Source organism: Aythya marila (assembly GCF_965140915.1).
Source record: "Aythya marila genome assembly, chromosome: 5".
Lineage (NCBI taxonomy): Eukaryota > Metazoa > Chordata > Aves > Anseriformes > Anatidae > Aythya > Aythya marila.
In genome coordinates, this window is record NC_139046.1 from 19,961,666 (window position 1) to 19,972,174 (window position 10,509).

Here is a 10,509-nt window from a genome sequence, read left to right on the forward strand (position 1 = left end):
CCCCGGTGTAGGAGCCCAGCCCCCGGTTCCTGCAGCCTGCAGGCTTCACACCCGCCCCCCCCAGCCTCGCACAAGATGGCGCCGCAGCCGCCCTCTGCCCGGACCACATTTCCCATGAGGCCCGCGGGCGGAGAAGCCGGGCGCGGCGCGGCAGCCGCGCGCAAGGCCTGCCGGGAGTTGTAGTGCGCGGCGCCTCCTCCCCGAGCTGCCCCGACCCCACTGCCGTTACCCCGCGCCGCCCTCAGGGCAGCCCCACGCCTGTCCCCACCGAGCCCCCCATGCAGAGGCAGGGTCCCCACGCCAACACCGTCCATAATGTGCTTTATTGTCAGGCTGGTGCCGTGCTGGTGCAGGGGGCCGGCGTGGCGAGGTGTGGCCCGGGGGCTGTGTCACCCCCCAGGGGTGCAGCAGTGCCCCGGGTATGGGGTGAGGCAGTGCCGCCCCGTGCCCCAAAATGCAGGCTGGGGGGTGGCGGGCAGCGGGCCCCCGCCCTGCCCCATCCCCTGGTGCCATGGCAGGGGGCCTGCCCCTTGTCCTCCTCCCCGCTGGGGCTAGGGGGCAAGGGGGGAGGTGGGGGCAAGGGCAGGGTCGCAGCCGGAGGCGGGTGGGCTGGGGGCTTCTGCACCGGCTGGGCCTCCATCCACACTGGCCTGGCGCACTACACGTCGGGGCCGGGAGCTGGGCCGTGCCCCCGGGGGCGACCCCCCTGGGTCCCCAGGGTCCCCCGGCACTTCTGTGGCCTCAAACACCTGTGGGAAGCAGGAGGGGCTTCCAGACAGAGCCGCAGCGCCCCACGGCCCCCAGCATCCCCAGCCCAGCACCGTGTACCTGTGCCCCCACCATGGTCAGCACCCCATGGGCCATGGTGCCACAACCTCACCCCGTCCCCTGCCCTCCCCTGGTGCCCCCTGCCCCGGCACTCACCTCCCCACCGAGGGGCTCCCCCAGCAGCTCGGGGGGCTGCGGGGACTCCATCAGGCTGATGCTCCGCATGACGGCACAGAGGGAGATGCGGGGGCGCTGGGAGGCTCCCGACAGCCCCGGCCCCGCCGGCTGCCTGCTCGCCTCCTCGGGAGGCTGTGGGGATGGGGCTCGGGGCTCGGGCAGGGCCCCCTCATCCCCTGGGGCAGCCTCCTCGGGCTCCGGCTGGGACACGCGCTCTGCCGCCCGGGGCTCCCACAGGACGCTGTGCCGGCTGCCACCGGAGCACCCGCGGTCACCCGCTGCCCCCAGCCCCTGCCGGTGAGGGCGGGGCTAAAAAGGCCAAGGGGGCGTGTCCCCATTTGGCCACACCCACATCCATCGAACGGGCGTGGTTCGTGTGACCCCGCCCAGCCGCTCGCCCCGCCCACCTGGCGCTCAGGATGCCCTGGTAGAAGTCGAGCTGGCGCATGAAGCCGGGGTTGGGCAGGACGCCGGGGCGGCAGCGCCGCACGTGCCGCAGCGCCCGCTCCAGGGGCCACCCGAACTCCTTCATGGCGTAGGCCAGCACCGTGGCGGCCGAGCGGCTCAGCCCCATGCGGCAGTGCACCAGCGCCCGGCCCCCGCGGGCCCTGCGGCAGCCGCACTGCGACACAGCTCCCGGCGCCCCCGGGGACCCACCGTCCCCAGGGACCCCGGGCCCCTCGGCCGCCCAGCTCCCAGTGCCACCAGTAGCCCCAGTGCCTCCCTGCCCACGTGTCCAAAGGATTACCCGTGTCCCCAAGGACCTATTCCCAATGGACCCCGTGTCCCTAACACCCCCGATGTCCTCAGAGACCCAGAGTCCCCCACCTTCCAGCATCCCCCAGGGCCCCCAGCACCTCAGCCATCAAGATGCCCCCTCCCTGCACCCCTCTGCCTCCCCAGTCCTGTCCTAGGACCCCCACTGAGCCCCCCACGCTCCGTGCCCCGGTGACCCCTGCCCCGCCACATCCCCAGCACGCCCTGTCCCCACTGACTTGACGTCGGAGAGGAAGAGGAAGGTATCGTTCCAGTGGGGCAGGAGCTCGGCCGCCTCCTCGTCGTACACCCGCACGTTCATGTAGGTGAACAGCGCCGGGAAGAAGTTGTCAATCTCCCGCGCCACGTTCAGGATGTGGGTGATGCTGCAGAGTGTAGGCGCGGAGGATAGGGGCCGTGCTCCCCGCTGCCCCCGTGCCCGCCCCGCCGCGGATAGCCCCTCGCCCACCGGTTCTGCTGCAGCTCCTCCAGGTTGGCAGCGTTCCACTCGGAGCCCTGTGCCAGCAGGGACGGTTGGGGACAGCCGCTCCTGCAGCCCACCCGTGCCCTGCCCACACCCTGCCCCGCTGCCCACCAGGTAGAGGTGCGGGAAGATGCAGGAGGGCCGGTCCATCTGCGCCAGCACCAGCAGCATCTCGTTGTCGATGAAGTCCTTGTGCTGGGCCAGGCTGCGCCCCGTGCGCCGCTCCAGCTCCGTCCGCACCTGGCACCGAGGGGGTGAGGGATGCGGACCGGACCCCCCCACCCCGTTCCCCAGCCCACCCCTGGCCCCCGGCACCCACCTCCTTGGAGGTGACGCTCTCCAGGTCAGCGGAGGCCAGGACGTCGCGCAGCAGCGCCCGCACCGCCTGCTCCGTCAGCTCCGGCACCGCCGGCCTGGCACCACCACGGCACCTCAGCCTGCGCCCCCACCCCGCAGCCCCCCAAACTGGAAGCACCCCCCCCAGCCCTATCCCAGGGGGGCAGCACGGGGCCGGGGCTTACCCCGAGGGCTGGGGGGAGCCGGGGCGCACGGACTCCAGGTCGGCCATGGCCAGCCACTCGTTGAGGCAGCTCTGCTCCGAGCTCAGCGCAGCCGCGTAGTCCCGGGCCCAGAGCAGCGCATGGCCCCCGGGGATGTGCCCCCCGTGGGCCGCCTGCTCGCAGGCTCGGTGCAGCTCCTGCAGCACGGCCCTGCCGCACAGGAGCCTGGCACGCGGCCCCCTCGCCCTGCCCACACCGCGGCCTCTTCCCAGGACCTCATCTCCCAGCCCCACACATTACGGTGCCTGTGACATTGTCCCACAGCCCTGTGTCCTCTGCCCACGTCCAAAGCCCACCCACACAGCCCCTGCTCACGCCTGTGTCCATGGTGAAGCCCACACCTCCCATGCCCCTGTCCCCAGTGCCATAGTGGTGCCCATATCCCCAGTGCCATAGTGGTGCCCATATCCCCTGTGCCATAGTGGTGCCCATATCCCCTGTGCCATAGTGGTGCCCATATCCCCATGCCATAGTGGTGCCCACACCTGCCATGCCCATGTTCCCCATACCACAGTGGTGCCCACATCCCCCATGCCATGTCCCAAGTGCCATAGCTGCGCCCATGTTCCCCGTGCCATAGAGGTGCTCACATCCCCCTGTGCCACAGTGGTGCCCACACCTGCCATGCCCACGTTCCCCATGCCACAGTGGTGTCCACTTCCCTCGTGCCCACGGTGATACCCACATCCCCCATGCCCACAGTGATACCCACATCCCCCATGCCCACGGTGATACCCACATCCCCCATGCCCACGGTGATTCCCACATCCCCCATGCCCACGGTGGTGCCCAGCCGCTGGCTCACCACATGGTCTGGACAGAGATGGGCTTGAAGATTCGGGTCTGCCCCCCCGACATCACGCTGAACCCCCTGGGCACCGCAGGGACACACACGGGTCAGGGTGGTCACCCCTGCCCGACTCCTTCCTGCAGGCTCTGTCCACCCCACCAGCCCCCTCTCCGCCTCCCCAGGAGGCTCCCCCTTACCCGTCACCATCGAGGAAGACCTGGGTGTCGCTCCAGAGGGGCAGCACCATGCCCAGGGTGCAACGGGTGGACCTGGGGTGGGCGCAGGTCAGGGGGGCAGGCTGCCTCTGACCCCCCCCTCGGTCTCCCAGCTCCACTCACCCCTCGTGTGGGAAGTCCACACCCAGCAGCACCGTCTGCCCCTCGGCACCTGCCTCCTCCGGCCGCACCACCAGCAGGTACCTCACCCGCTGCGGCCGCACCGACTCCAGCCGCACTGCCTGGGATGGGGGAGGCTGAGGGCAGACCCTGCACCCCCGGGGCAGCACAGCTGCTCTGCCCCCTGCGCCCGTGGGGCTGGGGATGACCTGCAAGCACCCTGGGCCCCGACGCATCCCCAGTCCTGTTGCCATCACCATCGCTGTCTGCATCCCATCTCCTCCCCATCCACCCCATCCCAGTCCCTAGCTTGTCCCTATTGCCATGCCCATCCTGACCCATCCTGTCCCTACCCTATCCACATCCCATCCTTGTTACCATTCTCACTGCCATCCATATCCTGTCCCCATCCCTGCTTCACTCCCATCCTCATCCTCACCTCGTCCCTATTCCCATCCCATCAGCACCTGCATCCTCATCCCATCCTTGTCCCCATCTGCATCCCGGTCCCCATCGTGTCCCCAGCCCACCCTCATCTCCGCTATTTCCCTGTCAACGTCCCCATTCTGCTCTTGTCCCGTCCCATCCCTGGGGAGGTGGCCGTGCCCTACCAGACGGATGGCATCCTGGGGACGCAGCAGCTGCATCATGAGCTGGAGGTGCTGCTCCTGCCGCCCCGGGGGCGCAGCTGGGGGGGGCTCAGCCACCAGCGGCTCCTCGGCAGGCAGCAGCAAGGCAGCTCCCTTGACCATGACGAAACTCTGCCTGGGGCAGCAGGGCTTTGAGCAGGACACGGGGTGCAGCAGCGGGGAGGGGACAACACTGTCCCATCCCCACCCCGGTGCCCCAGGCCCCCATCCCATGATTTGGGGACCCCTTCTCACCGCCGCTGCAGCTGGCCGCGCCTGGGCACATTGTCCTCCTGCAAACGTGGGGGGGGCAGCGCCCCAAGGGGAGCGTGACCACGGGCACGGCGAGGCCCCCCAGCACGTCCCACTGGGACACTGGGGTGGGTGCCCCGGGACAGCGACACCCTGCCCCTCCCTCTCTCCCCCTCACCCCCCAGCATGGGCACAGCAGGGTCCTACAGGGACTGGGGAGGGGTCCCTGGGAACTGAGACCCCTGGGGAGGTCCTGACCCCAGCCCCCCCTCCCCCGCTGGGCGCTGCCCAGGGGAAGTACTGGCAGGGGCTGTGCGCCCCGATAAGGCCCAGCGGTCGGTGCGGGGGGGCGGGTAGGGGCTGGGAGCTACTGGGACAACCTGTTCCCAACTGGGAGGCACTGGGACAGCCCCGGACTGCCCCGGGAGTCCCCGGGACAGCCCCTCCATCCAGTGGGACCCAGGGGGGCAGCCCCCTTAGCGAACATACTGGGAGCACTGGGGACGAGCGGGGCTTTACTGGGAGCATCTGAGGACATCGCCCCCCCTCTGCTCAGCGGGCAGCCCCCGGCCCCGTGCTGGGAGCGGACGAGAGGGGCCCGGAACCGCGGCGGCCCCGGGAGCGGTGGGGGCTGCCCGCAGCTCCGCCACCCCCCCGCGGCGGCGGGGCCCGTCCCGGCCCGGCCCGTTCCGGCAGCACCGGGCGGCCCCCCCCATCCCGTCCCATCCCGTCCCGTCCCGGTCCCGCACTCACCGCGGCCCCCCCCGCCCGCCGCACGGTGACCAGCGCCATGCCCCCGCCGCGCCGCCCCGCACCAGGAAGCGGCGGGCACGGGAACGGCCCGGGAGCGGCAGCGGGCACGGCCCCGCCCCGGCCCCGCCCCCGCCAACCCCGGGGCAGCCCCTCCGGGGGCACGGGGCCAGGTCGGCCGTCTGGGGAGCCCCCCCCGTCCCTCCGGGGCCGCCCCGCGGCCAGGCACAGTCGGACACAGCGCGGTGGGTACGTCTGTATGTATAGCCTATGTACAGCCCCGACGGACCCCGCACGGCACCGGGGGGCACGGGGGGGGCCGTGCCGGGCCCGGCGGGGTGCGGGGGGAGGGTCCCGGTGCCGGGCCCCCCCCGCGCTACTTGTCGGTGAGGGAGAGGCGCAGGATGCGCTGCAGCTCCTCGTCCTCCTCCCGCCGGCGCCGCTCGCGCTCCTCCTGCTCCTGCTCCGACAGCGCCATGGCCAGCCGCAGCTGCTCCGCGAAGCTGCCGCCGTAACCGGGGGGCGCCGCCGGGACCGGGGGGGGGGCGCCGCCGCCTCCTGCCCCCGGTGGGGGCCCCGCCGGGGGGGCGGCGCCGGGCCCCGCCTGCAGCAGCAGGCTCTCCTGCAGCGCCCTGCGGGACAGCGCTGAGGCCACGCCCCCGGGGCAAGCCCCGCCCCCAGCCCCATCAAGCCACGCCCCCAACCCAACAAGCCCCGCCCCATCCAATCAACCCCGCCCCCAGCCCCAACTAACCCCGCCCACCTCCCCACCCACCCTGCCCTGATGCCTCCGAGCCCCGCCCCTTCCAGCAAAGCCCCGCCCACTTTCGGGCGTGGTGGGCGGGGCTCCCCACTCAGACCCCGCCCCCCCGTGGGCGGAGCCTCACCGCTCCAGCTGCAGCTCCTCGTCGTAGGGCGGCGGGCGGGCGCCGGGCCGCGTGTTGGTCAGCGCCTCCCACACCGTCACCTGCGGGGGGCGGGGCTTCGTGCGAGGGGGCGGAGCCTCGCGCGAAGGGGGAGGAGCCTAACGGGGCGTGGCCGTGATGTAGGCGGGGCCTCTCCGCGGGGGGCGGGGCCTCACCTGGTCGGTCTCGGTGCCGGCGTCCAGCAGGCTCTGCTGGATGGCGAACTGCAGCAGGTCGTCGTCCTCGTCCCGCAGGGGCTCGCTGCGCCCCGCGCCCAGCACCGTGTAGCCCGGCGGCACCTCGAACACCCCCGGCTCCACCTCGCACGGGAAGGGCCAGCCTGCGGCACCGCCACCGCTGGGGGCACCGCCACTGCCCGTGGGGCACCCCGCAGCACCCCGCAGCGCCCCGCGCTCACGCCACCCCCGTGGGGATCCCCCCACCCCGATGCCCCCACCCTCCCCGGGGCACCCCCATCGCTCACCTCCAGGGCCGGGGGGCTGCGCGCCGGGGGGCTGGGCGGGGGCGCAGACCCGCACGGAGCCCAGCGGCTGGTCGCAGCCGCAGAGGTTGCTGAAGGTGATGCGGGCGTTGAGGACGTGGAAGAGGGGGATCTCTGGGGGCACCAGGGGGGGTCAGTGGCCCCGTGCCGGGCGGGCCCTGCCCCTCCCGCAGCCCCCGGCCTCGCAGCCCCAACCTCACCGATCTTGACGGGGAAGCCAGGGGGCAGCTTGAGGGTGATGAAGTCGCGCAGCTTGGCGAAGTGGGCGTTGGAGATGGCCATCAGGTCGATGATGGGCGTCACCTGCTCCGCCAGCGACAGCGGGTGCTGCTCGCATAGCCACAGCGTCGCCTTGAACCTGCCCGGGCAGCGGCGTGGGCACAGGGAGCCCCCCGCGCCCCGCCACCATGTCCTGCCTCCCCCCGGCCCCGGTGCTCACCTCTGCACCTTGCTGGACACCTCGATGGGGCGCCCGATGTTGCGGGCCTCCAGGTCGAAGTGGGGGTCGAAGTACTCCTCGGGGGTGATGGCCGTGGGGTTGGTGGGGCTGGCCGCCTGCAGCACGGGTGCCTGGGGAGGGCGGTGGCAGGGGGCACGGCTCAGCCCTGCCCTGCCCCGCATCGCCCCCAGGCCCCCTGCCCACCGCTCACCCCGTTGTGGGTGCCGTGCTGCTGCGCCAGGCCCAGGAAGGAGTGAAAGGGAGTCCTGGAGCCTGCAGGGAGAGCCCGAGGTGCAGGGGGTAGTGCAGGCAGGCACAGTGCACCCAGCACCGTGCCCCACATCACGCCCACGTGCTGCCCCACATCACCACCCACGATGCCCCATACCACTCCTGCACAATGCCCAACGTCACTCCCCATAGCGCCCAGCATCACCCCCCAGGCTGCCCCATGTCACCCCCCAGGCTGCCCCACATCACCCCACATGCAGTGCACCCAGGAAAGAGGAGGGCCCTGACCCGGGAGGGGGGCGAGCCCCCACTGCTGGCAGCCCCCCCCACGGTTGCTGGGGCTGTCACCTTTGCTGCGTGACTTGTCCTGGTCAGAGAGGTGCTCGGTCCTGGTCTTGGTGACCAGCTCCACGTTGCTGGCGCTGTACACCTGCAGAGACAAGACACAGGGACAGGGTCAGCCCTGGGGACACCACGGCCCCCCTGCCCCCCGCCCCACCAGGCGCACCTTGGCCTCGTAGCCACTGACCACCTCCATCTTCTCCGAGCGCCAGCCCCAGATCCCCGACTTGTTCCTGGGAAGGGGTGTGGAGGCATCAGGCCCGCGGCCACCACGCCTGTGCCCTGCTGGCCTCCCCGCCACGAGCACCCCCCCACGCACCGCTCAAAGGCGATGTTCCTCGTGTCGAGGTGCGTGGAGACGATGGGCGACGTCAGCCGCCCGGCCACGTGCTCCTCCGAGGGCTGCATGGCCGCCAGCAGCAGGTCGGGCTCGTGCAGGGCCAGCGCCAGCGTCTCGGTGTAGACCACCTGCTTGTCGTGGTCCACCTCCATCACCACCGCCCCCTCCTCTGCACGTGGGGAAGGGGGGGTCAGCGCCTGCCCTTGGCCCCACCATGCCCACTGCAGGGATGGGAACCCCCGGCACCCAGCCTGCCCCTGCCCCTGGGGGCATCTGGGGTCTCTGTAGGGGATCCAATGTCCGTCTGGGTGACTACGTGCAATGCACGGGTGCCAGGGGGACCCCTGGGGGGTGGCTGCAGGGTCTGAGGGTGCTGGAGCCAACCTTCTCCCTTGAAGATGTAGCTGCGGCGGCCCCGCTGCCACGTCATGTGCTCGAAGCCCAGCAGCGTGGTGTCAACCCGGAGGCTCTCGCCCCGCTTCCAGACGCGGTAGACGTCGCTGGGGCACACCTTGGAGACCAGCGGCACTGCGGCACCGGCACCCGTCAGCAGCAGGGTGGGGGCGGCCCCCCCCGGCCCCAGCCCCCGGCCCTGCTCACCCCAGCTCGTGAACTCCCACTTCATCTCCACGTAGAAGTCGGAGGCCTGGAAGAGATGAGGGCGTCACAGGGCAGAGGGGTGACACGGCGGGGGGGCTGCAGCAGGAGGGTCCCAGGGGGAACAGAGCCCCAGTGGGGATCCTCGGCAGAGGCCGAATTGTGGGTAGGGGGTCTGGGGAACAACCAATTGGGGGGTCCTGGGGGAGATGGGCGTCCTGCGGGGGGCCCCAGGAGCTCGCCAGCAGCCTCCGTGACCCCCAGTCCCCAGCCTGGCGGGACCCCAGCGCCAGCGGTGCCCGGTGCCCACCCCGGCAGGGCCGTACCCGACGCAGCTTGCTGAGCAGCTCGGGGATGCCGGCGAGCCGCCGCGTCGCTCGCTGGTAGTCGCGGTACTGGAGCACCAGCTGCACCATCTCGGGGTCCCCCGTGCTCACCGCCTCCTGCAGCACTGGGGCACGGGGTGCCATCAGCCGGGCGCCGCCGGCGCTGGTGTCCCTGCGCCTCCCGCCCTGCGCCGGCGGCCCCCCGTGCCCACCTACCTGTCCAGCCGTTGGCGTTCTCCCGGCCCACGTTGGCGTTGTGCCGCAGCAGCACCCGCGCCGACTCCAGGTGCCCGAGGGACACGGCCAGTTCCAGCGGGGTCCGCCCGCGGGGGTCCATCAGCTCCACATCGTGCTGCGGGCACGGGCAGGGTCACGAGGCGCCCCGTGCCCTCCCCGTCACCCCCCAGCCCCCCCAGCTCCCTGCGCCCCCAGCTCCCCCCTGTCCCCAGCAGCCCCCGAGCGCTCCGAGCCCCGGTCCCTCGGTCTCAAGGCCCTGTCCCCGCAGCGCTCCCCGTCCCCCGCTGCCCCAGCACCCTGTCCCGGTGCCCCCGGTGCCCGCAGCCTCCCCGTCTCCCCCCTCTCGCAGCCCCCAGAGCCACCCCAGCGCCTCCGGTCCCCTCCCATCCCGGAGCCCCCTCCCGTAGCTCCCAGCACCCCCACCCCCTCCTGTCCCAGCGCTCCCCAGCTCCCCCCCGGTGCCCGGTGCCGGCGGTGCGGATCCCCCCGGTGCTCCCCCCCCCTCCCCAAAAAAACCCCGGCCCCCCGTCGCGGCGGCGGCAGCGCGGCGCCCACCGATCCGGAGCGCAGGGCGCTGTCCAGCGCCTGGTGCCGGTTGTGCCAGACGAGGCGGTGCAGCGGGAAGGTGTCGGCGGCCCGGGCCATCCCCGCACCATGTCCCCGGGGGGGGGCCGCAGCGGGCCGGGCAGGGCGCGGGGGGGGCCGTGCCGCGGCTCCGGGCCTGCCCGCAATGGCTGCGCGCGGGGGCGGCGGCGGCGGCGGCGCAGCGCGGCGGCGCGGGGCGGGGCCGGCACCGGGCACGGCGGCCGGGAGCACCGGGGCCGCCACCGGCACCGCGGAGCCGCCACCGCGCACGGGCACCGCGCACGGGGACCGCGGGGGCCCGGCCCCAGCACCGCCCCCGGCTCCGGGATCCCCGTCTCGTCCCTCAGCCGAGCGGGGGCAGCGGTGCCCCGGGGGCTCCCCCCCCACCCCCGGTCCCCTCCCGTCCCGTCCCGTCCCGCCGGCGCCGGGCGCAGCCCCCGGGCGGGGAGCGGCCCAGGAACGCCGGCAGAGCCGCGGTCACCCGGGGACAGCGCGGAGGCTCCC

The 10,509-nt window shown here is 73.0% G+C and overlaps 2 protein-coding genes across 4 annotated transcripts; both read right to left on the minus strand.

The window, feature by feature from the left end:
• Positions 1 to 308: 308 nt before the first annotated feature.
• On the minus strand, positions 309 to 5,588 carry SSH3 (slingshot protein phosphatase 3). Of its 2 annotated transcripts, XM_082760462.1 has the most exons (14): positions 5,505 to 5,588; positions 4,755 to 4,792; positions 4,482 to 4,635; positions 3,874 to 3,992; positions 3,733 to 3,804; positions 3,551 to 3,616; positions 2,707 to 2,895; positions 2,505 to 2,598; positions 2,297 to 2,425; positions 2,171 to 2,217; positions 1,941 to 2,087; positions 1,353 to 1,553; positions 925 to 1,195; positions 309 to 749 (listed from the first exon to the last, which is right to left on the minus strand). In XM_082760462.1, exons 1-14 carry the CDS (start codon positions 5,541 to 5,543, stop codon positions 552 to 554), a joined length of 1,764 nt encoding a protein of 587 aa, XP_082616588.1. In that variant the 5' UTR covers positions 5,544 to 5,588; the 3' UTR covers positions 309 to 551. The 2 variants fall into 2 exon arrangements, with proteins under 2 accessions (XP_082616588.1, XP_082616587.1); XM_082760461.1 differs by lacking the exons at positions 4,755 to 4,792; positions 5,505 to 5,588 and having other exon boundaries at positions 4,482 to 4,739.
• A 158-nt stretch (positions 5,589 to 5,746) lies between these two features.
• ANKRD13D (ankyrin repeat domain 13D) lies at positions 5,747 to 10,306 on the minus strand. 2 transcript variants are annotated; one of them, XM_082760460.1, is made up of 15 exons: positions 9,976 to 10,306; positions 9,400 to 9,535; positions 9,184 to 9,308; positions 8,861 to 8,906; positions 8,645 to 8,788; positions 8,240 to 8,429; positions 8,087 to 8,153; positions 7,927 to 8,008; positions 7,559 to 7,620; positions 7,348 to 7,478; positions 7,109 to 7,266; positions 6,891 to 7,022; positions 6,583 to 6,746; positions 6,389 to 6,468; positions 5,747 to 6,133 (listed from the first exon to the last, which is right to left on the minus strand). In XM_082760460.1, exons 1-15 carry the CDS (start codon positions 10,063 to 10,065, stop codon positions 5,878 to 5,880), a joined length of 1,863 nt encoding a protein of 620 aa, XP_082616586.1. In that variant the 5' UTR covers positions 10,066 to 10,306; the 3' UTR covers positions 5,747 to 5,877. The 2 variants fall into 2 exon arrangements, 1 of the variants encoding a protein (XP_082616586.1); XR_014317505.1 differs by having other exon boundaries at positions 6,077 to 6,133; positions 6,583 to 6,726; positions 6,891 to 7,020.
• Between the last annotated feature and the right edge of the window lie 203 nt (positions 10,307 to 10,509).

Bases quoted from the DNA above. Each gene is read 5' to 3' on its own strand.
- ANKRD13D (XM_082760460.1), bottom strand. From the start codon at position 10,065: ATGGCCCGGGCCGCCGACACCTTCCCGCTGCACCGCCTCGTCTGGCAC. The intron at 9,536-9,975 runs GTGGGCGCCGCG...CCGTGCCCGCAG, and splicing joins GCGCCCTGCGCTCCGGATCG to CACGATGTGGAGCTGATGGA. The intron at 8,430-8,644 runs GTTGGCTCCAGC...CCCCACGTGCAG, and splicing joins CTACATCTTCAAGGGAGAAG to AGGAGGGGGCGGTGGTGATG.
- SSH3 (XM_082760461.1), bottom strand. From the start codon at position 4,733: ATGGGATGGGGGCCTGGGGCACCGGGGTGGGGATGGGACAGTGTTGTC. The intron at 2,599-2,706 runs GTAAGCCCCGGC...TGGTGGTGCCAG, and splicing joins GGCTCCCCCCAGCCCTCGGG to GCCGGCGGTGCCGGAGCTGA. The intron at 2,426-2,504 runs GTGGGTGCCGGG...CCTCGGTGCCAG, and splicing joins AGAGCGTCACCTCCAAGGAG to GTGCGGACGGAGCTGGAGCG.